Source organism: Arabidopsis lyrata, assembly GCF_000004255.2.
Source record: "Arabidopsis lyrata subsp. lyrata unplaced genomic scaffold ARALYscaffold_4, whole genome shotgun sequence".
In the NCBI taxonomy this organism is placed as follows: domain Eukaryota; kingdom Viridiplantae; phylum Streptophyta; class Magnoliopsida; order Brassicales; family Brassicaceae; genus Arabidopsis; species Arabidopsis lyrata.
Genome location: NW_003302552.1, coordinates 11,698,700 through 11,721,273, shown reverse-complemented (window position 1 = coordinate 11,721,273; position 22,574 = coordinate 11,698,700). Strand labels below are relative to the sequence as shown.

General features: G+C 40.9%; 2 protein-coding genes across 2 annotated transcripts; one reads left to right on the top strand and one right to left on the bottom strand.

Annotated features, from left to right (window-relative positions):
• Nucleotides 1–202: 202 nt before the first annotated feature.
• On the bottom strand, nucleotides 203–2,777 carry LOC110229265. Its single transcript, XM_021029022.1, has 4 exons — nucleotides 2,467–2,777; nucleotides 2,294–2,378; nucleotides 1,724–2,207; nucleotides 203–237 (listed from the first exon to the last, which is right to left on the bottom strand). Exons 1-4 carry the CDS (start codon nucleotides 2,643–2,645, stop codon nucleotides 203–205), a joined length of 783 nt encoding a protein of 260 aa, XP_020884681.1. The 5' UTR covers nucleotides 2,646–2,777.
• Nucleotides 2,778–21,268: 18,491 nt separating this feature from the next.
• On the top strand, nucleotides 21,269–22,081 carry LOC9316995. The gene has a single exon (XM_002880882.2). The coding sequence runs from the start codon at nucleotides 21,357–21,359 to the stop codon at nucleotides 21,702–21,704; it is 348 nt and encodes a 115-aa protein (XP_002880928.1). The 5' UTR covers nucleotides 21,269–21,356; the 3' UTR covers nucleotides 21,705–22,081.
• Nucleotides 22,082–22,574: the final 493 nt, after the last annotated feature.

Genomic DNA, 22,574 nt, shown 5'->3' with positions numbered 1-22,574 from the left:
TTAGGGGAAAAGATTGAGTTCATGTATATGGCTAAATCTGGGGGAAACGCATTAAAAACCAAATCTCTTTCTTTTGCAATTTCGTTTTATCTGACAAAAGACAGTGTACATTAATTACAGGGATGTGTACGTATATATGTACATTAATTTGCGTTTCTTTTTTTTTTTTTTGAAAAGATAGAGGTCATTATCAATGGCTAAATCAGGTCAGTATGTATTTACTGATAATTCGTAAGCCTGTGTAGACAAGGCACCATTATCTAACATTAAGAAACTTGTTTCTCAATTTAATATAAAATATTACAATTATTTGTAACCATTCATAAGATTGAGTAGTATATGAGAAACAAGCAAGGATGTAGATAAAAAGATATTCATTACTGATAAGCCTATGTACAATTGTAAAGGCCACATATTATAACATAAAAACTTAGAAATTCAGATAATATTACGTAAGAAATCCCTAGAGAATTTGACTAATTCTTCTCGCACACCACCAGAAGTAACATACGTTGCACACATTCTTGAAGGGTCCAGATCTGATGTAACACAGCATCGCGCAAGGAGGCGTTTGAATACCACATTCCTCAGGGTACGAAAAGGTTGCGCCGTATGTGTTGTTTAACCTAATTCCATAATTTTTTATTTCTTCTAGGAGTTCCTCACACATGTCACGTGTTTCTTCTGATTCCAAAGCGTAATGGTTGTTTGCGAACAGGCGTAGGTACACACCACCCATGTGAGCATTCCCTTCGCATACGCACAGAATAGCGCAGGCCAGGGTTGCATCGGCGTGCCTTGGTACATTCCGCTGTAAAAGTACAATGGCGCCCTTAATGTCAGACTCATGGGTAACTAGACGCAGTCCTTCATGGTAAATAGCAATCGGGTTACCAGCCTCTAGACACCTTTTGAAAAAGGGTCTATATCGACCTTCAGCGTTGATGTCATTCGGATCATGGCCTGCCGCATGGAAGTCATCGGGATCACTGCACATGCTATAAATATTAGCATCTTTCAAGACATCCGGCCTGTAGACAATGTTTCTTCCACCACGCCCTGATCTTAACAGAGGTCCGAGGTACCACCAACATTTGTCAGCCATTTTTTTGGCTATCTTGGCTAGCAAATCTTCAGGTAGATTTGGTGTAGACATTTCTTGGAATTTGGTGTTTCAAAACAATGCAATTCCTACTCTTAAATAAAGAACAATGAAGTTAGTTGGTTAAGTTATGGTTGTAGTTAATGCAATCTTACGTAAGTGATGATGCAGTGAGGGAGGGTTGTCAAATCAATGTAAGTAAAGAAATAGATATCTTATTATGAGAAAAATCGACTTTGTGTAAAAGACGTACGTTATATAAGATGTACGTACACATGTTGGTTTTTGAATAAGTGTACGATGTGCAGATTATTTAGAGAAGATAGTTATAACGATTACATAAATATTTTGAGGATCTCCATAATTAATTACGTTGTTCTAATTAGGTTGTTGAAATAAGGAAATAAGTACTAGGAAATAAAAATAATTCAACATCCAGGGATGATTACAATAAACGCCGATTACCACACTCGCGCTTGCCGTGCTCGTAGATTTCTGTTGCGTACACCTGACGGTAGGTGGCCATATCTGCTTCTTGAATATTCACCAAGTCTGACATTGGGTTACCAAACGCCAGCAACTCCAAGAACTTCATTGCGTAAGGCCCGTAATCTCCTGTACTTGGGTTTTGAGCGACCATAACATTTCTCTCATAGGCAAAAGGTTCAACTGAGTACTTCGCAGGCAATACATCCGCGCACATCGCTCTCACTAGGTACGGCATCATCTCGCAGACAGGCTGCATCTTTGACCATGCAACAGACTCCCGCGTGTGTTCTATGAGAGCGTCATAGACAACTATATTCCGGGCTCTGAGGTGGATTGCCAACCCAACCCAATGATCACCTTTCCAGTTCATCGGAGCATATACCACGTTGACATCCTTGAACCACCTAAGACTAGGTTCACGGTGTATGTGTATTCCATTGGCCATGTCGTATAGCCGGTCGCCCCATTTGAACCCAAGCTTATTTATACAATTCCTGAAGCTGACAGCACGCTTAGTAAGCTCATAAAGCAGGAAGGAGTCCAAAACAACGCATCGGTTTGCTATCATTTGTTGACCGTTCTTGTGCCACATCAAGATTGCGAGCATTTCCAAGACCTGAATGATAATAGCATAGGCAGTCAGTGTACGTACAATTCAGGCATATTTAAAAAAATGTACACAAATGTACTATTTCAACTTACCATATTATCCACCCACTGTCCTTGTGCTATAAGCATGGAGAAAAACTCGTTGTCCACTTTGCGATACCCGAAAAGAGTGTGCTTCCTGTATATCCAATATTATAGTATGACTGGTTGTTATAGAAAATCAATGTATCAATTAAGAGATAATTTTGATAATGCACGATACTTACACATTCGGACCGCGGAGGACATTGGTTAAGAGCTCTAATTTGGAAGCATCAACCTTCTCCAAGGGGTTGTAAGGGACATTTCCAGCCGCTATAACCACCTCTGAATCTTCAGCTCGTCCAGGAACATCCTCCACGAGGACTGTTGTTTCCTTAAAACCTTCCGGAAGGGCTTCATCCATCTCAACAATTATTTGCTTCTTCACTTTTTTGGGTACAACCGGCGTAGGAATTTTAACTGCTATTGCTTCGACTGCAGCATCGTTGTTTGGTTCATCCTGTAAAGAAGTATTATTGTAAACAACATGATTAAACAATTTCAAAATGTAATGATAATATTTACTGGGAAGATACTCACAATATTTTCTAGTGTACCAACTGTCGTGTCTGCTTCATCTAACCCTGGGTTTGAATCCTCTTGTTCTTCCACCCCGTCGACAATCCCCTGCTGCTCCAACACTCCCTTTTCAAATTAACGTGCAGAATTATTTAAATGTACGCATACAATCCTATGTACGTATGTTAATAACTGTGTATAATTTTAAACCAAACACGAGATTTTTACTTCTTTTACATTAGCTGCATCCACATCCATGGAGGCTATCGTTGCCAACTCCTGTAACACCTGCATAATAGAAGATTATAAATTTAAACAAGCCTACACTATTTTATTTAAAAATATAGTTAGCTTACATTCTTAACTACTGCAAATGGTGAAGGGGGATCCCCTAGGGTGCCCTCAAGTACTGAGTCATCCACTTTACTCTCTGCAACTACATTGGGTACATCTCCCGCATCAACCTGTGGCAGTAGTTATCAACTTCATCAGCTATATGCTCTATTTTGTGATGTCTGAAACAATCATTACTTATACGTACACGGGAAATAAGAAAGACAAATGTACGTACACTTACACTGGGTTCCTCGGTGTGTTCAGCCTGATAAGATGTATCTCTATCATTATCCTCAGAAATTTTTGGTTGCTTCCCAACATTTGCTTCACTCTCAAGACCGGCACCATGTTCTTCTCCCTGAAACAAATATACCATACACGTCTTAAGCTTTATGTGAGTACACATATGGAAAACTACATTTGACTATTAGCAGACCATATACCTGTCCAGATGTTGCAGGTAAACCTGATGGATTTTCTACCATCTCTGTGTCAACAGTTGGTTTTTCATCTGTCCCTCGCTGTGTACCAACTACGACAGGCTCACCACCATCAATTGGTTCTTTATCCTAAAACATAGTATACCATACACTTCTTAAGCTATATGTACGTGGAGAACTGAAAATAATTGATACGCGTACACTTATAGAAAACAGTATGTGACTATTAGCACAAGACATACCTGTACAGAGGTTGAAGGTACAGGAGATGGAATTTCTTCCATCTCTGTGTCAGCACTACCTTTTTCCTCGGTCCCTGACTGTGTACCAACAAGGACAGACTCACCACCATCACGTGCTCCTTCATCCTGAAACATAGTATACCATACACTTCTGAAGCCTATGTGTACGTACACAACTGGAAATAATTGAAAAAAAATTTGTACACGACATACCTGATGGGAAGGTGTAGGTCCACCAACTGAAATGTTAGCTACTCCAGTGTCAACCATACCTTCGTCTCTGTTCGAAAAATCTCCTCCATCATTTACAGAAAAACCACCTTCATTGTTGGCTTCATCCTGTACCATAGCAGACAAGTTACAGTTATTAATCTTCATGTACGTACATTTAAAATACTATATATAAATGTACGTACATGCCATACCTGGTCATCTTCCTCAGAGGAAGAGTTACCATCAGAAAGCTGAGTAATCTCCGCAACTAACGTCATTATATTCTTCAGCCTTGAAGACTTTCTTGTTCCAGACTTGAAGACTTTCTTTGTAGACATCTTTTTAGATGCCTTCGTCACACTCATCGGTGCCTTAACCACCGATTTATTTGGGCCCTGTGAAGCATGGGAAGTTTTGGTTGGTTCTGTCTTTTTGACCTTTGGATCTAAGGCAGCACGAATCTCCTTACGGACAAATTTCTTCAAGTCTTCTTGCATTTGTTTATTTTGTGCTTCCTGCCTCTTGAAACACCTCCTAAGTTGAACTACAAACTTCTCAAACTGGGGATCTTCAGAACAATCCTCAGCAGTGTCCTCATTTTCTTCTTCCACAACAGATTTTTGTTTTTTCAAAGAAGGTGCATTCGGGGCTGGTACATTTCTTTTCCTCTTCTTCACACCTACGATAGACCAGTTTAATCATTGATTGGTCTTCAAGGGACAATAATCAGAAAGTATAAAAACAACATTTACACTCACGTATCTCTCCAAGTTGTGGTGGGCGCTCCTGCTTTGTGTTGGTGTCGGATCCCGCACCAGAGGTCCAGGACCAACCAAAGATTGCCACGTAGTCAGGGTAGCGGCCCATAAAGGATAAAGCCCATCAGACCCACGAAGTCAAAAGAACGATCGAAATGGTAACCACCAAAAGGAGAATTCGAAGTGACTGCACCTCGACACGAGTCCGGAGACGAGGTCATAGTTAAGTCGGTCCAAGGACATTTGGGCCGAAAGGCGAGGCCCATAAAGATCAGAGTCAACTCAAATTCAAACGTTGAGCATTAAAGTCAAGGAATCAAAACGGACACATTTAAGAGAGAATAATTGTACTTAATTAGCCATTTTAAATGTCATTTTTCGATGTATAAGTATGGAGGCCAATGGCCATGTAAAGGACCTTCCTCTAAGAAACAAAGAAATAATATATAGCAATTTTTGTAGCAATTTAGAAGTTTTTACATATTCATTTTTGTCCCTCAAGAATAATCTTTCCAACTTAATAAAATACTTGAGTGTGTGAATCCGACATCCACATTTTGGCGCCGTTTCCGGGGAGATAGGATTCTTGAGTGGTCAGATTTTCTTTACTACATTTCCGAGATAAGCAACAATGTCCAGAGGAGACACCGTTGAGACATCATTGGCCGAAACCCTCAAAGCTATGCAGCAAACCATGTCGGACATATTACAAAAGTTCTCCGATGTGGAAAAGGCCGTCGATACGTTGCAAACATCCCAGGTATCTCTTAGTCAAAAGGTCAATACTATACAAACTCGTGTTCGCTCTTTAAGTGCAAGAAACCTTGTGGGAATCCGAAGAGGGATATTCAACTCGCCAAGTTCCGCTGCACGAAATGAAACCAGCGGACAAACAACTCCCGGTGCTACTAATAATGTAGTTCAGACGTTGGAGGAAGAGACACAGCTCGGGGATGAAGAACAACTTGCAGCTCAGTACGAGCAGGAGAACCTCGACCAGTTCGAGACCATGAGGAAGGTTAGCCAGGAATTAAAAGAAATGAAATCAAAATTTCATCAAGCTACAAGTTCGGAGCCAGACATCAATCGAGTCATTGAAAAAGCTAGGCGAACACCTTTCATCTCGCGAATTGCAAGTTTGAGGATCAAAGATTCCCGGAAACTCAAGTTGGACCTTTACAGCGGATTGGAGGATCCAAAAAGCTATCTCGCAGCTTTTCTGATCGCTGCTGGAAGAGTCGAATTGGATGAAGCTGATGAGGACGCAGGCTACTGCAAGCTTTTTTCGGAGAATCTATGTGGCCAAGCTCTAATGTGGTTCACCCAATTAGAGCCGGGTTCGATCAGCAATTTCGACGAACTATCAGCCGTATTTTTAAAGCAATACTCCATCCTTATGGATAAAAGCGTTTCGGATGCCGATCTTTGGAACTTATCACAAGGATCTAATGAGTCGCTTCGAGTTTTCATCACCAAATTCAAAGGAGTGCTGTCAAAGCTCCCAAGAATCTCGCAGCAATCAGCTTTATCTGCCCTACGAAAAGGCTTGCGACATGATTCAAGGTTTAAAGAAGACTTAATACTTCATAAACCAGACACAATTCAGGATGCACTCTTCCGCGCGAACAACTGGATGAAGGTAGAGGACGAAAAAGAAAGTTTCGCTAAAAGGAATAAACAAGAAAAGCCGGCAATCACCGTCCCTACCAAGAAGTTCGAGCCTAGGGAGAGCAAAGGACCAAGGAAATTTGGGTCGCAACCCTTCAACAGTACCGTCGGAAAGCAATTCCAAGGGAAAGGAAGATCAAACACTTGGGTCCGTGATGAAAGTCTATATTGCGATATTCATAAAGTAACCGGACATTTAACCAAGGATTGCAGCGTTCTTAAAAGGCACCTCGCAGAACTTTGGGCCACTGGAGATCTTTCCAAATTCGATATAAAAGATTTTGTGAAGGAATACCACGAAGCAAAGGAAAACTCCAAAGATCAAGATTCCAAAAGACCAAGGTTATCCAACGAAGAAGAACCAAGGAGTTCGAAGGGTAAGATCAATGTGATTCTAGGAGGTTCCAAATTTTGCGGAGATTCGATAAGTTCCATCAAGAAACACAGACGAAATATCCTACTCAAAGCAAGCTTAAGCGAAGAAGTCGATTTTCAAGGTGCATCAATATCATGTAATGAAGAAGAAACGCGGTACCTCGAAAGACCGCATGATGATGCTCTAGTCATTACCCTTGACGTTGCCAACTTCGAAGTATCAAGGATCCTTATAGATACAGGCAGTTCGGTCGATTTGATCTTTTTAAGTACTCTAGAAAGAATGGGAATCAGCCGAGGAGACATAGTAGGACCCCCATCTCCGTTAGTTGCGTTCACAAGCGAGTCAGCTATGTCTCTCTGAACAATCAAGCTACCGGTCCTTGCCAAGAAGGTATCGAAGATCGTGGACTTTGTTGTCTTCGATAAGCCCACAGCTTACAACATCATCCTCGGGACTCCATGGATTTATCGAATGAAAGCAGTCCCCTCTACATACCATCAATGTATCAAATTTCCAACATCAAATGGGGTGGAAACAATTCGGGGAGATCAAGAAGCTTCACGGACGTGTTACCTAGCTAGCCACCGTATGAAGATTCAATAGCAATTAACGAAGCCCGCAAAAGAGGGACTAAGAACAAAATTTCCTAACGGGCAGAAGAAAGATGATGTAGTAATCGAAGTGGTATTGGAAGAAGACAAGCCGGACCGGAAAATTCGAATTGGAGCAACTCTGACTGGCCAAATAAAGGAAGCTTTGGTCGAACTTTTAAAGAGAAACAAAACATCGTTTGCATGGTCAGCAGCAGACATGCCTGGTATAGATCCAAGTATAATTTGTCACGAGCTAAACGTAGATCCGAACTTCAAGCCGGTGAAACAGAAAAGAAGAAAGCTCGGAGTGGAGCGAGCCAAAATAGTAAATGACGAAGTAGATAAACTTTTGAAGATAGGGTCCATAAGAGAAGTGCAATACCCGGAATGGATAGCAAACACTGTCGTTGTCAAAAAGAAGAATGGGAAAGATAGGGTTTGCATCGATTTTACAGACCTAAATAAAGCATGCCCCAAAGATAGTTTCCCGCTCCCACATATAGATCGACTTGTAGAGTCCACCGCTGGGAACGAGTTGTTAACATTCATGGACGCCTTCTTGGGTTATAATCAAATAATGATGAACCCCGAAGATCAAGAAAAGACGTCATTTATCACATATAGAGGTATCTATTGTTATAAGGTGATGCCTTTTGGTTTGAAAAATGCAGGAGCAACTTATCAACGGTTGGTTAACAAGATGTTCCATAATCATCTCGGGAAAACAATGGAAGTCTACATAGATGATATGTTGGTTAAGTCGTTAAGGAAAGAGGATCACGTTAAGCATTAAGAGGAATGTTTTGATATTCTCAATAAATATCAAATGAAGCTGAACCCGGCGAAGTGCACATTTGGAGTCCCATCCAGAGAATTTCTCGGTTATATCGTGACAGAAAGAGGGATTGAAGCCAATCCAAATCAAATTGACGCCTTTCTAAACATGCCCTCTCCAAGAAACTTCAAAGAAGTACAACGGTTGACTGGGCGGATTGCGGCTTTGAATCGTTTTATCTCAAGATCAACAGATAAGTCGTTGCCCTTCTACCAAATTCTAAAAGGGAACAAAGGATTCTTTTGGGATGAGAAGTGTGAAGAAGCTTTTGGGCAGCTTAAGGCATACTTAACCACTCCGCCTATATTGTCCAAACCGGAAGTGGATGAAAAACTTTATTTATACGTGTCGGTTTCAAACCTCGCGGTTAGTGGAGTCTTGGTTCGGGAAGACCGTGGGGAGCAGAAACCAATTTACTACGTGAGCACGTCAATGACGGATCCGGAAACCAGATATACAATGATGGAAAAACTCGCACTCGCGGTGGTGATATCGGCTCGGAAGCTGCGCCCATACTTTCAATCCCATCCGATTGAGGTATTAACCAACCAGCCACTCCGAACAGTACTTCATAGTCCAAGCCAGTCCGGACGATTGGCGAAATGGGCGGTGGAATTAAGCGAGTACGACATAGAGTTCAAAAGCCGGATCAGTATGAAGGCTCAGGTCTTAGCAGATTTCCTGACCGAACTACCAATACCTGGAACGATAGAACAACCGGAGAACCAAACTTGGAAATTACACGTAGATGGGTCTTCAACAAAACAAGGATCCGGAGTGGGAATCAAGTTGGAGTCTCCGACATCAGAAATTCTAGAGCAGTCATTCTGGTTGTTATTCAGTGCCTCCAACAACGAGGCAGAATACGAAGCCCTGATTGCCGGACTTCGATTAGCACAAGGAGTTGGAGCTAAGGAAATATTGGCTTATTGCGATTCGCAATTAGTAGTTAACCAATTTAATGGAGACTATGAAGCCAAAGATTCAAGAATGGAAGCGTACCTCGAAGTGGTGAAGGATTTATCTAAAAATTTCTCGAAATTCGAATTAATCCGCATACCTCGGGGAGAGAATACAACTGCGGACGCACTTGCCGCATTGGTTTCAACATCAGATCCTGAGTTAAAAAGAGTTATTCCAGTGGAATGCATTTCGGAGCGAAGCATTCAAGACAGCAAAGAAACCCTCGTCGTTACAAGATCTCGAGCAGCGGTACGCGACCGTGGCGAACCAGATATCGAACCACCACCCAACAAACGAAAGAAGTCAAAGGGATCGAATACATCTAACAAGGAACCCGTTGTCTTAGCTGAAGAAGTAATTACAGAAACGATGTTAGAAACCGAGCCATTAATCGAGGAGGATATTCTTGAACCAAACGAGCATCCCGAGCCAGAGCCACGAGTATTTCACAAGGTTGACCAAATTCCGGCTAAAGACTGGGGGGCTGACTGGAGGGAGCCAATAAAGCACTACATCATGACAGGTGAGCTCCCAAAGAATAAATGGCAGGCCAGGAAAATGAAAATCGTTAGCGCGAAATTTTGTTTGTCAAAGGATGCGTTATATAAACGAGGTGTCAGTGACCCTTACCTATTATGCATTTTTGGGCCCGAAGTCGAAATCGTCATGAGCGAAGTGCATGAAGGATTATGTGGGAGTCATGCATCAGGAAGAGCTATGGCTTTTAAAGTTAAAAGAATGGGGTATTATTGGCCCACTATGATCTCAGATTGTGTTAAGTTCGCCCAAAGATGCAAGCGCTGCCAACTCCATGCACCATTGATCCATCAACCGTCGGAATTATTCTCTTCCATTTCTGCCCCATACCCGTTTATGAGGTGGTCAATGGACATCATTGGACCATTGCACAAATCAACTCGAGGTGTACAGTACCTTTTAGTCCTTACGGACTACTTTTCAAAGTGGATCGAAGCTGAGGCGTATGTTGGTATCAAGGATTCGGCGGTGAAGACCTTTATTTGGAAAAACATTATATGTCGACATGGAGTTCCATACGAAATAGTTACTTATAATGGACCGCAATTCATTTCACATGAGTTTGATGCCTTTTGTGCGGACTGGGGAATCAAAGTTAGTTATTCTACTCCACGATATCCGCAAGGAAACGGTCAAGCTGAAGCCGCGAACAAGACAATATTAAGCAACCTCAAGAAACGCTTAAGTCATCTAAAGGGAGGATGGTATGAAGAACTCCAACCCGTCCTGTGGGCCTATCGTACAACCCCTAGGCGACCTACAGGAGAAACTCCATTCTCTTTGGTTTACGGCATGGAGGCGGTAGTACCAGCTGAACTCAATGTGCCCGGACTTCGCCGAACAGAAGCACCGTTAAATGAGGAAGAAAATTCAGCAATGCTTAATGATTCACTAGATACCATAAATGAAAGGCATGATCAAGCTCTAATTCGGATCCAGAATTACCAGCAGGCAGCAGCCCGGTATTACAATTCTAAGGTTAAAAGTAGGCCTTTCTTCTTGGGAGATTATATATTAAGGCGCGTCTTTGACAACAAAAAAGAAGAAGGTGCCGGTAAACTCGGTATTAATTGGGAAGGACCTTACATTATTACCGAAGTGGTTCGGAACGGTGTTTATAGGTTGAAAGACTTAGAAGGCAATCCGGTCAAGCGACCTTGGAATTTGATCAACCTAAAGAAGTTTTATGTTTAAAGCTACATGCATTGTTTATGTACATGAACTACAATGTGGCTTGATCCCGAAATGGGTACGTAGGCAGCTCGGAAACGAGTTCAGCTATTAATAAAAATTTGTTTTATTTCTTTATTAAAGGAAAAAGGTTCGACTGTGCGAACAAGTGAAGCAAATAGAAGGTTCGGCTAAACGAACATACAAGAAATTGGGAATAGAACGTTTATTCAAAAGACGGAATGTCCCTCATCGTACACTTCGGACTATGAAAGTCTTGTTGACGAACAGAACACTTTAACTCCTTGACCAGCAAGATCGAGGATTGGCATCATGCAGTCCGGAATTCGAGCAAAGTCAGAGATTCCAAGCTCAATCCACTCTCCGGGGTGAGATTCAAGGATGTGAAGATCTCTTGACACCGTAGTAAGCCTGCGTTGCATCCGGTTAATCCTCTTCTGGAGTCTCCTCTTTTCCAACATAAGCTTCCGATGTTGAAGCTCGAGTGCCTCTATGAACGCCGTCGCTGTTCCTCGGTCTCTGATTGGGAGATCCCTAATCAAAGCACATGGGGATCGGATCTGAGATCTCAAAAAGCCGCGAAGTGGAGGAGGCTGCCTGCTTGGCTCATTTGGAACATTTTCGTTTATCATTCCGATTCTGGAGAAGTCGGGCATAGATTCTGAACAGCGAAGATTGAACTCCATACCTACTGAAATAAAAAAATGGTGAGGAGTAAAGGGAAATTGAGACTATAATTTATAGGAACGTCACATCCCTAGCAAGCTACGGATTCTATCCTAAGAATGGAGTGATTCGCGGAGAGATTTATGCCCTCGAATAGATCCTGCATTAAAAGACGCATCTCCAAGAATATTTGAAAAGAAAGGAAAGTTGCAAATGTTTCCATAAATAAAAAAGGGGCTGAAGCCCATTACGAGTTTAAAGTAAGTGAAGAAGTTAGAGAACATTTATGGAAGAGGCTCAGGAACAGGCTCCTTCATTGCCGGTATAGTCTTCGAAGTGGACGCCTTGTTCTTGGCATCCACTTCGGGATGATCCCGAACGCGTTTCCGACAGGTGCTGGCCTCCTCTTCGTCTTCTTCTTCGCTGTCAGATGGAACGGCGCAGACGGGGGCGTTCACGGGACCTGGGACTCCTTTAGCGCGGAGATACATCCGAAGCATCTTTGGGATCTCAGCGACGGAGTCGAAGTTCCGCCACTCCCATTGAAAGGGATCACTTTCCAAGGCCCGTATCTTCCTCTCCACCCGAGCAATGCGAGCCTCGAGTGTTTGCCTTTTGAGGCCCAGCCGCTGCCTCTCTTCACACAAGCGACGGTGCTTGTCGGCGACCTAGCATAAAGATGAGTGAATAAGATGAAACAAAAAGTGTTTGAATCAGAAAACTTTAAATATTTACCTTGTCAATAAAATCGCAAGCCTCTTTCTTCTCCTTTGAAGGAAAGTGAAAGACGGCGTGAGGGAAGAGAACGCCGGCCGGTTCAAAGCCGTCGCCTTTCCACTCTCGCAAAATTACTCAAGTAAGACTCTAAAAAAAAAAACGTAGTTAAATAAAGCTTGGAGGTAGGTAAGCCTTTATTTATAATGATTTAGGGTTTGTCTTGGAACCATAAATCCATTAATGGTAGAGTGTCCGAGTGGTTTAAACCATTTTTGGAAAATCGAGAAAAGGCAGTTATTGCATTAAAAGACGAGCCGTTTTCCTTACTTATAAGAAGGGAAAGAGCAACCGTCGCATTAACTACAAAAGTTTCTAAGGCCCAAGCCCAATAAATTTATCGAGTTGACTAAACCCGAAGTGGGGAACTCGCTTTAAGCCGAGCTCAGCTCTCGCATTCTAAAGAGAAAGGTCTGATCAGCCTAAAAATCTCGAAAGCATAACCACAAGGCCACAAAAGGTTAAAAGCGGACTTTGCAAACCCGCATATAATTTTAACCAAACCCCCTTGGGTCGTAACCTAGAAAGGTTTAAAAGCCTCCTCAGGCAAATATCTTGTTCAAAAGAAATGATAAAGCCTCCTTAGGCCAAAAACAAGTTCGAAATTAAGTTTAAACTACGTGGGACAATCCCCAGTTTAAAGTGGACACAGCCACTACGGATCGACCTCCATTTCGGACTCCGGCTCGGCTGCCAAAGTTTCACTCGCTTCTTTAATTGGCGCTTGATCAGATGAAGCTCCCTGACCACCCTCCGCGGTGCAACCATCCTCCGGAGTGACCTCCGGTACCATAGGAGCTATGGGTGGGACAACGTCTTCCGTCTCACTTGAGCCTAGGAGCCAAGCGTTACCTGCCCAGTCTAAACCCGATTCACTTATAGGAGGTGATTCAGTAAAGAATTCCTCGAAGTCAAGCGGGTTGAAGGTCGAAGTGGGAAGAGCTGCCAAGCGACTCCGTTTTTCAGAAAGATTAGTTGACAGTTCGGTCCTTTCTTGCTCCTCGGAGAAATCTGCTTCATGGATTTGATCCAACAGAATCAGGTTGCTCTCATGCTCCTTGATGTCTGACTCCAAGTCTGACCTAGCCTTCTCGGTTTGCATGAAGCGGATGGCCCCCTGGATCAACTCCATCCCGCGTCCCTTAACCTCCTTTCTGGCCTTCGATGCCGACCTTGCTAACTCGGAATCACGCAACTTGGCCAGCGCCTTGTACTTCGCGTCAAGCTCGATAAATTGGTTGTTCAGGGTATCGGCGGTTGATTCAGATTCATGAAGTCTACCCTGAACACCAGAAAGTTCATCCTGGAGTTTGTAATTCCGGTCATACTGGTCTTGCAGCTCCCCCTTTATCTGCGCAAGCTCGGACGTTAAATTGTCGACCTTGTCCTCCAGATCGTGCTTGGAGCCGACAGAAGAACTGAGTTCAGCCTCAAGAGCTGAGAATTTCTTCTTCCACATGTCAGTCTCCTTCTCCCGTCCAATGACCAACCCTTCGTAATGTTCGATCATATCGTTAAGTTCGCTGTGAGCCTGGCATTATAAACCCGGGGTGGCGAGTCAGTTTGAAGAATGGCAGTAAAAAAAAAAACAAAACGGAACTAACCCGAGATGAATGATGCGCGTGAAGCAAATAGCGTTCACGGATCGCAGGGCGCCACTTGTTAAAGTCTGGCAAGATCGAACCCGATCGGGTCTTGAAGCATCGGAAGACGCTGCCTTCTTTCTCCATAGCTGCGAAGAAGGAAGAGTTGTAAAAATTGAAATTTTAGTAGAGAAAAAAACGTTTAAGTATGTGTAAGTCACCAAACCTGAAAGCGATTTGACTTGAGGGACAAGAGCAGGCTTTGACCTCGAGGAAGCACCTCGAGATTCAAAATCTCCCTTTTTAGGGGATGCACTCCGAGCAGTCTTTTCGCTGACGGGCTGGGAAGAAGAAGACATGTCAATAGGTCGGGGAGGACCCATTGGTTCAGTAGGAGGGGATGATCGAGGTGAACGGTCAGTCCGGGCCCTTGATTTCTCCCTTCGCAGAGACGAGTCATCACGGGACGACTTGTCCCTCTTCTTACGAACCAAATTCTTAAGTGGTTCGTTGCTGAAATCGTCTCGGGGAGGACGAGGAGAATCACGACGAGGAGACCGCTCTCTCCGAGGAGAACGCTCGTCATGACGTTCGCGACGAGGCGTTAGCCTATAAGCAGCAACGGATCTGGCTCCCTCGGAGATGTTATCATCTACCAGCAGGGTCCTGCTGTAATCTTTTTTGTCAATGGCGGCCGCAAGGAACGCCTTGTTTTCATCACAAGCCTCTGCTATCGGCTTGGAGAGTTTCTTACGTTGGGCAGTAAGGGCCCGAGCTGACATGCTTTGAGTTGAGGGAGGAGGCGGAAGACGGTGAAGTAGATTGGGAGGACTCATCCTGAGTTTTCGGTTGGCTTCAATAAACCGATCGAGGGTGAAAGAATTCCAAAGGGTTTCCCCTTCAAGGATTGTTTTGAAGAACTTGATAAATTCTTCAGTCGGGAGAGTTGAAGCGATGGGAGCTGCGAAATGAAACAACGAGTTTGGTCAGTAAAAAATAATAATGAACAATAAAGGAATATACGACCTAGTCTCTACCAGGTTTCGCAGACCACTTTGATGGGAGTACATCGGAAAGATTCCCAATCGAAGCAGGAGTTTTCTTAATCAGAAACCAAGGATGGTGCCAGTTCTCATCCTTGTTCGGGAGGTGTGAGATGACGTTTCTATTGGCATTTGGATACGCCGAGAAGTACCCAGTTTTCTTTGACGAACTCCTTACGCTTAGGAGTTCATTCAGCTCGAGGACTCCAATGACGTAGCCAGCCTCCGCCGCAACGGTTATAATCCCGAGGATGGTTCGGAGGAGATTGGGGGTTAATTGAGGTAAGGCAATCTCGAGAGCCGCCAAGAATCGAACTAGGGCTTCGGGAAGGGGGAAGGTCAATCCGCAGCCCTTGAAGTAAATTTCGTAAACACAAAAGTAGCCGACACGGTGGTTCTCCGGGGATTCTGTAGGGTCGGCTATTTGCGCCTCCGCTATGATTCCAGGAGGAATTTGACAGAGCCCTTTTAGTCGCTCAAGGGACTGAAGAGTGCAGGTGGATTTGTAATGAGGACCGACAATATCGTTAGGACGAGTGCATTCATCATTACTAGAGCGCATCTCATCGTAAGAAGGAGATTCAGGTCTCTCGGAATCGGAAGTCATCGGAGAAAAATGAAAAATTCAAGATCCGGCGAAGAGAGGTTTTGTGAAGAAAGGTAGAGAGAGGTTTTGATTAAGCACAAAAGTAAAAGAAGAGAGTAATGGTGAAAAGAAGTTACCTCAAGCTAATGATGAAACCGCCTCGGAAGTTGTGTGGGAAGTGGGAAGGTTTTTTCCCGTTTTAATAGTAATTAATCAATATACGGTCATAATGGTGACAGATGTCACTCAGTTAAAAATGGCTAGTGCCGAAATTAAAGGAGTGATGAGATTTTCGGCGGGAAATCAGAAAGATTCTCGGGCGCAATCTTTGGTCATTTAAGCATTTAAAGTCCTCCAAATTGGAATTGCACTTCGAAGAACTTGGGGGGCTAATTGTTGGTGTCGGATCCTGCACCAGAGGTCCAGGACCAACCAAAGATTGCCACGTAGTCAGGGTAGCGGCCCATAAAGGATAAAGCCCATCAGACCCACGAAGTCAAAAGAACGATCGAAGTGGTAACCACCAAAAGGAGAATTCGAAGTGACTGCACCTCGACACGAGTCCGGAGACGAGGTCATGGTTAAGTCGGTCCAAGGACATTTGGGCCGAAAGGCGAGGCCCATAAAGATCAGAGTCAACTCAAATTCAAACGTTGAGCATTAAAGTCAAGGAATCAAAACGGACACATTTAAGAGAGAATAATTGTACTTGATTAGCCATTTTAAATGTCATTTTTCGATGTATAAGTATGGAGGCCAATGGCCATGTAAAGGACCTTCCTCTAAGAAACAAAGAAATAATATATAGCAATTTTCGTAGCAATTTAGAAGTTTTTACATATTCATTTTTGTCCCTCAAGAATAATCTTTCCAACTTAATAAAATACTTGAGTGTGTGAATCCGACATCCACACTTTGGAAATGCAGCATTACCTCCAACCCATTCTTCCTCCTTCCACTCATGACCAGCTAACAACAGTCGCTCAATGTAAGCAACTCTTGGATCCTCAACTTCATCATCCCATGACAGGGATGAAGGACAAATATTGTCCTCTGGTTTCACAAGATAGGTTACCTCAACCTACACCAATAAGTTTGTTGACCACTTAGAGAATGTACACTTACTTTTTAAATAATGTACGTACATAAACAATTGTACATACCTCTTCAGCAGCCTCACACTCCAAGATGCTGGATGTCCTGATTGCCCGCAATGAGGCAAGATGATGGATAGACCTCTGAGTAAATGTCCTGTTAGCTTCATCATCAGGTACTAGCTTAGCAAGGGATGGGATTGTTTCGAACGCAAACAGCTGGAGTGCTAATGGGAATCCATGTAGTGCATAAGACCCATCCTTTACACACCTTATCAGTTTTTGAGCATCTGAAGGGGTTTGGAATTTTGCTATCCTCTCCAAAGTACGGGTAAAAGACACCCTTCCCCAAGGGTATTTGCAGAAGAATTGCACGTCCTTCGTCATCTCAACAGTGAACTCAGAAGGCCTTATGGGGTTATTATGGCACCCTATCACACCATCTACCAAGATTATAAGAGATAAGGCCAGCTGCTTCCACCCATCCATGGTTTCCTCCTCCTTCAGCCAGACCACCAAATCATGCACTGTTGGATTCGGCTTCTCCCCAAACTTCTCCTCAAACAGAGTTTTCCAGACACTTTGACTACCAGCTTTAACCTTTAGCACATCCGTCACGTCTTTCTTGTTGGGATATGTCCCACATTCTAGACCAGTTACCAGACTAAATTCTCTTAATCCGAATTTTATTGGATGACCGCCGAAGACCATCCACATCTCATTCACTTTACTCGTCACTAACTGACGACATATTAGTCCAAGAACAAGTTTACCTGAGAAGGAAGACTTGTTAGCAGGTATCCTAAAAAGGTCCCCAAATGGAGACTCGAGAAGAAACTTCATCTCCCCTTTTCCCTTAAGAACTTGTGCTATGTCAGAAAGGTACTCCGGTTTGGAGTACGCGTTCATCTTTGTCTTGACAGGGTACCGGTCTAGGGAAAAGAGTCTAGGTGGTAACTCTTCAACTATAAGATCTTCAGTCGGAGCCACGGTTGTACTGCCTGCAATTACAAGTGATATACAATTAAGTACGGATGTATGAATTCGTGTACGTACACAGTAATTATCATCATTATATACTCAACATCTGAATTTTGGCGGAAACAGAGATTTCCAATTCAACTTCTCAAATTTTCAAACTACAGATATAGCAAAATCCGGCAACTTCTATCCCTTTAATCAAACAAGCTTTAAGATTCCGATACACCCAAAGAAACTACAAACGGAATAATATCGGAACTTACCCAATTCCTCCGGCGGATTTCTCGGAGGGAGTTTCCTCCTCGGGGATACTCTGAGTTCCACCTTGTCCTTCTCGGGGCCTTCCTGCGTATGCTTCTTCCTAGAGACTACGTCGTTTGGTTTATTCCCAGCCATCTCGAAGGTTGGTATCTCGCCGGATGTTTCTCAGGTCGCCTTCGCCGGAAAAACTGGAACTTTCTCTTCGCCGGTTTTTTGAGTTCAATGCAATGCCTCAAATCAAGTAGCAGACAATTCGAACGGAGATGTCGAAAACGAAGATGGGTGAATGAATTCCGAACTGATTTCTACTTCTCTCTCGAATCTCTCGGAGATGTCGAACGAAGATGATGAATGTTCTTCTTCGTTTTCTTGAATTTTTTTTTTTTTTTTTTTTCAAAACAAAAAGTAACTAAACCGCTAATAGAAACTAAACCGTAACGTAACTGTGCCGTTTGGTTTTTCGTCAAGGGCATTTTCGTCATAAAACGGAATAATTGCCAAAACATGAGAAATGAATCTCACTTTGCCAAAAGGTGAGATCAAATCTTTTTTTCATGTCAAACGTGAAAATTTCTTTATTTTATATGTAAATAGCTTTAGACTCGGTCATTTTTTCTCTCTTTACAATCTATGCATTGATAAATACATTTTATTTTAGTCACCAAACATCGATCACAAAAAAAAAAAACTAATTAAACCGAATATCAATAATAACTATGATTTAAGAAGATCAATTAAAGTTTGAAAACAAATTAGATGGAATTAACTTGATCAGAATGACCTAGCTACAAATTTAGACCTCGAGCATGGCTAAATTCAGTATGCACTGCACAATCGAGATAAACATTAACCAAATTGCAAGAAGAAACAATCCTAAGAGAAAAAAATAGCTTGATAAATAAAGCTTCCAAATGTGATTTAAGCTAATTAATTTCAAACTTAGAAAATATGGGTACTATCATATGTCATGTACATCTCCAAGCAGTAAATATCGATACAATCTTTTCCGCTTAACTACATTTCATGAAAAGATCATGTAAAGTATTGAGGTTTCGAATGAAATTTTGTATTTATCTATACATGGAAAAATACCATGGGCATCACATATTCACATATATCATATGTATTATATGTGACTGATTCCTTACCTTTCACTGTTCATACTTCACATGATTTCCTCTCCCCTCCGTTAAAAGACATATAAGATCGGATTTTAAAGTTTCTCATTTCTCACGTGGGATCCAAATTCCGTTTCAGTCCAAAACAATTTTTATAAGTAAGCATCGTTTCAATTAATGGATAATTGGAGGGTTTATTCTCTAGTTCTTGAGGGATACGGTTCATACTTATATGTGATAGTCAACAATATATTGATTAAAGTTTTTACGAAGGATGCAACATAAGGGAAAATCGAGTACTACCATTTTTGTCATGCAATTAAATTCAATTTTTATGGTTTGTTGATAATATAATGGCGTTCATGGATGATACTACACAATTCTCTTTTGGTAGCTTGAGGTTTTCACAAATTTGCAAGTATGTCTCTGTGTTAAATATTAGTGTGGCTAAGTATGCTTTATTTGCTGCTCGTAAAGGGAAAAAGAAACTTGGAAACAATGGATGCATCAGTTGCTCTTTACCAATCCGTTATCTAGACTTTGAGTCGACGACAAAATCAATAATTAGACTTAATTACGAGCCAATGTTACACAAGATTCACATTATATTTTTAAGTTGGACCAAGAAACACCTCTATAGCCTGATCAGAACATTTCTGGATTAAACCAACCCAAATTCACGGTATTGTTTCATTCTTTTTATCAGATTCGGTTCAAAATTCCATCTCAGATGACTTTTAACAGAGGGAAGAGCAAATCCTGTGAAGTAAAAGCTAAAGAAAGAGTCACGTTATAATACATGTGAAACCATTTAAAATCCTTACCAACCGTCAAATCTCTCTTTTCACACATGAAACAATTAATCAAGATTACAAGAGGTTATCAATAGTATAAAAACTATTGTAATTAATGAATTTAAAAACAACTTTTATAAGAAACAAATAATTGTTAACGTTTTTTTAGGAGCAAAAAAATATATATGAAATTGAAAGGCTAATGAAAAGGGAACCGAATTGTATTTTTGTTACAAATTAGTAAATTACTAAATGAAAAATTCTACTTCTTCTGGTAATGTATATTTGCCAAATGTCGTCGATATAGAAGGTGTTTGGGATAAATATTTTTAATTCTTTCTAGTTCTACATCGTTTGAATTCAAAAGCTTGTTATTTTGTTCGTTCAACAACGATTAAATTAGCGTTTTCGATTTTTTTTTACTATTATAAACGTTCTCTTAGTTTTTTTTTTTTTTTTTAACATTATTTACTAGAATTTTTCTAAACTCTTTGCTGATTTGGTTTCCAGATTTTTAGTTTGATTAATGAAGTTGACAGGAGGGAACAAAGAAGAATTTGATACCTTCTTTAGGTGATTATTTCATAAAAACGCAGTACTATATAAGACCAATATTCTTGAATTTGATACCTTCTTTAGGTGATTATTTCATAAAATCGCAGTACTAAAACCAATATTCTTATAACATAACATTAACATACCAAATGAAATAAAGAAAAAAAAAACGTAAGATACAAGATTAATTCAATCTCGGGCATCTTGTAGAAGGCGTGAAGGTAAGAGATGCATGCTTGACCCCTCTTGCCATTATAGATAAGAGATCGATGTTGTGTTTGTTCCAAGGCAGGTGTGTTATTATTACACTCACTCACATAACTTTGTTTATACGAATATTCAAGAAAACATATATTGTTGCTGATCCTTCAAGGGAAGAAGAACTTGAATTTAATAATAGGATGCTAAAGTTTAATGATGGTTCCTACTTCTGATTCTACTACTTCCTAATTATGCCTTAATTAAAAAAACCCTGGATACTAACAACTAAAGGTAGTGATAGGCACAAATTATCTTATGGGACAAAAACTCATATCTATCTCAAATACATTACAATATCGAATTGATGAATTTGGTTCGATTCAGTTTGGTATTTTTTGTCCACCCCTAGATTTTAGGGTCAAAAACCAAGATTGGTTTAGCAAAATCTGAAGACTATTTGGGTTTTCAGTGAACCAAAAGATTCCAGGACCATGGAAACAGAGAAAAAGTAAAATATGTTGGGAAAAGGTAAAGAAATCATGAGAAATCATATTGTTCCCATCTGTAAATGTCTTATCTTTTTCACCCACTCGATTATTATCAATCCCAAGCAACAACAACCACTTTATTTCACATCACCTTATAAATACAACCTTTCTTCATAGTCTCAACAAATACACTACACTTACTCAACTTATAGCCTTTCTACAATTTCAAGAAACCAAACACAAGCTGAGTGAGAGAAATGACTTCGAAAACATGCCTCATCTTCTTCTTCTCTTCTCTAATCTTTACGAACTTCGCCTTAGCGCAAGACCGAGCTCCTCACGGATTGGCTTATGAGACCCCAGTGGCATTTTCACCTTCTGCATTTGACTTCTTTCATGCAAAACCAGAAAACCCGGATCCTACTTTAAACCCTTGCGTAGAATCCGGCTGCTCGCCTCTCCCTGTGGCTGCAAAGGTCCAAGGAGCTTCGGCAAAAGCACAAGAAAGCGATATAGCATCAATGTCAACTGGTACTAGAAGCGGAATAGAAGCTAGTCGTGTGGTTGGGATCATCTTTGGACTTGCGTTTGCGGTGCTGATGTGAACCATTATAGAGCATTGAGCTTGACTTTGAGTTGGAATGTGTGCTTTTTCTTCACTTTTTCTTGAAGCAGAGTATTAGAGTCTTTACCGCCAAGGCTGTGTTTGAAGGGTTAAGTTTGAGGCTTTAGCCTTATAGTCCCAAACAATATAAAACTTTAGGAGATCCAATTTAGTTAAAGTCTATAGTTTTAGAGTCTATGTAGTAGATTGAATCTATAGAAAGAAAGTTTGGTTAGAAATCTCGAGAATAAGAGTTTGGTTGACAGTTTCTTGAAAACAAAAGGTATATATGTATGTCTTTAGACTTTCTAGTTACCATTTTCAATATTTTGTATCCTTTGAAATCAAGATAAACTTTTATTATTATAAGTTATAACCTTTAAATTGAAAAGGCCCTTTTTCTGTTAAATTCGTTTTAAGTCCATATGATCATAGCCAAAAACCATGTTTACTGCATTACCATATCAAATCTAAAACTCGTATGTGAGAGAGATCTATTGGTAACCATAAAAAGAAAAACAATAGAAATGAAAAAGAAAATGAATAAAATTGAGTAATCTATATATACATTTTTGGAGTAAACTTAGCAAACAAATCCTAGAGTTGCTAAGTATTTACAAAGAATGCCATTATCATAAATGTTTATCTATTAATTAAGATTACAAAATATTTTAGAAAAAATATTTTAGAAACTATGGCTTCCAAATATGGTAACAAATTGATTTTGTTTCTAAATTTTCCTAAAACATTTCTACCTAATTTAAACATTAATGTATGATTCTTCTTTCACTTTTATATGATCTTATAGTAATTTATTTTAAATTTATATAAAATACATATAATTAATAAAATAATAATTTTTTTCGCATAT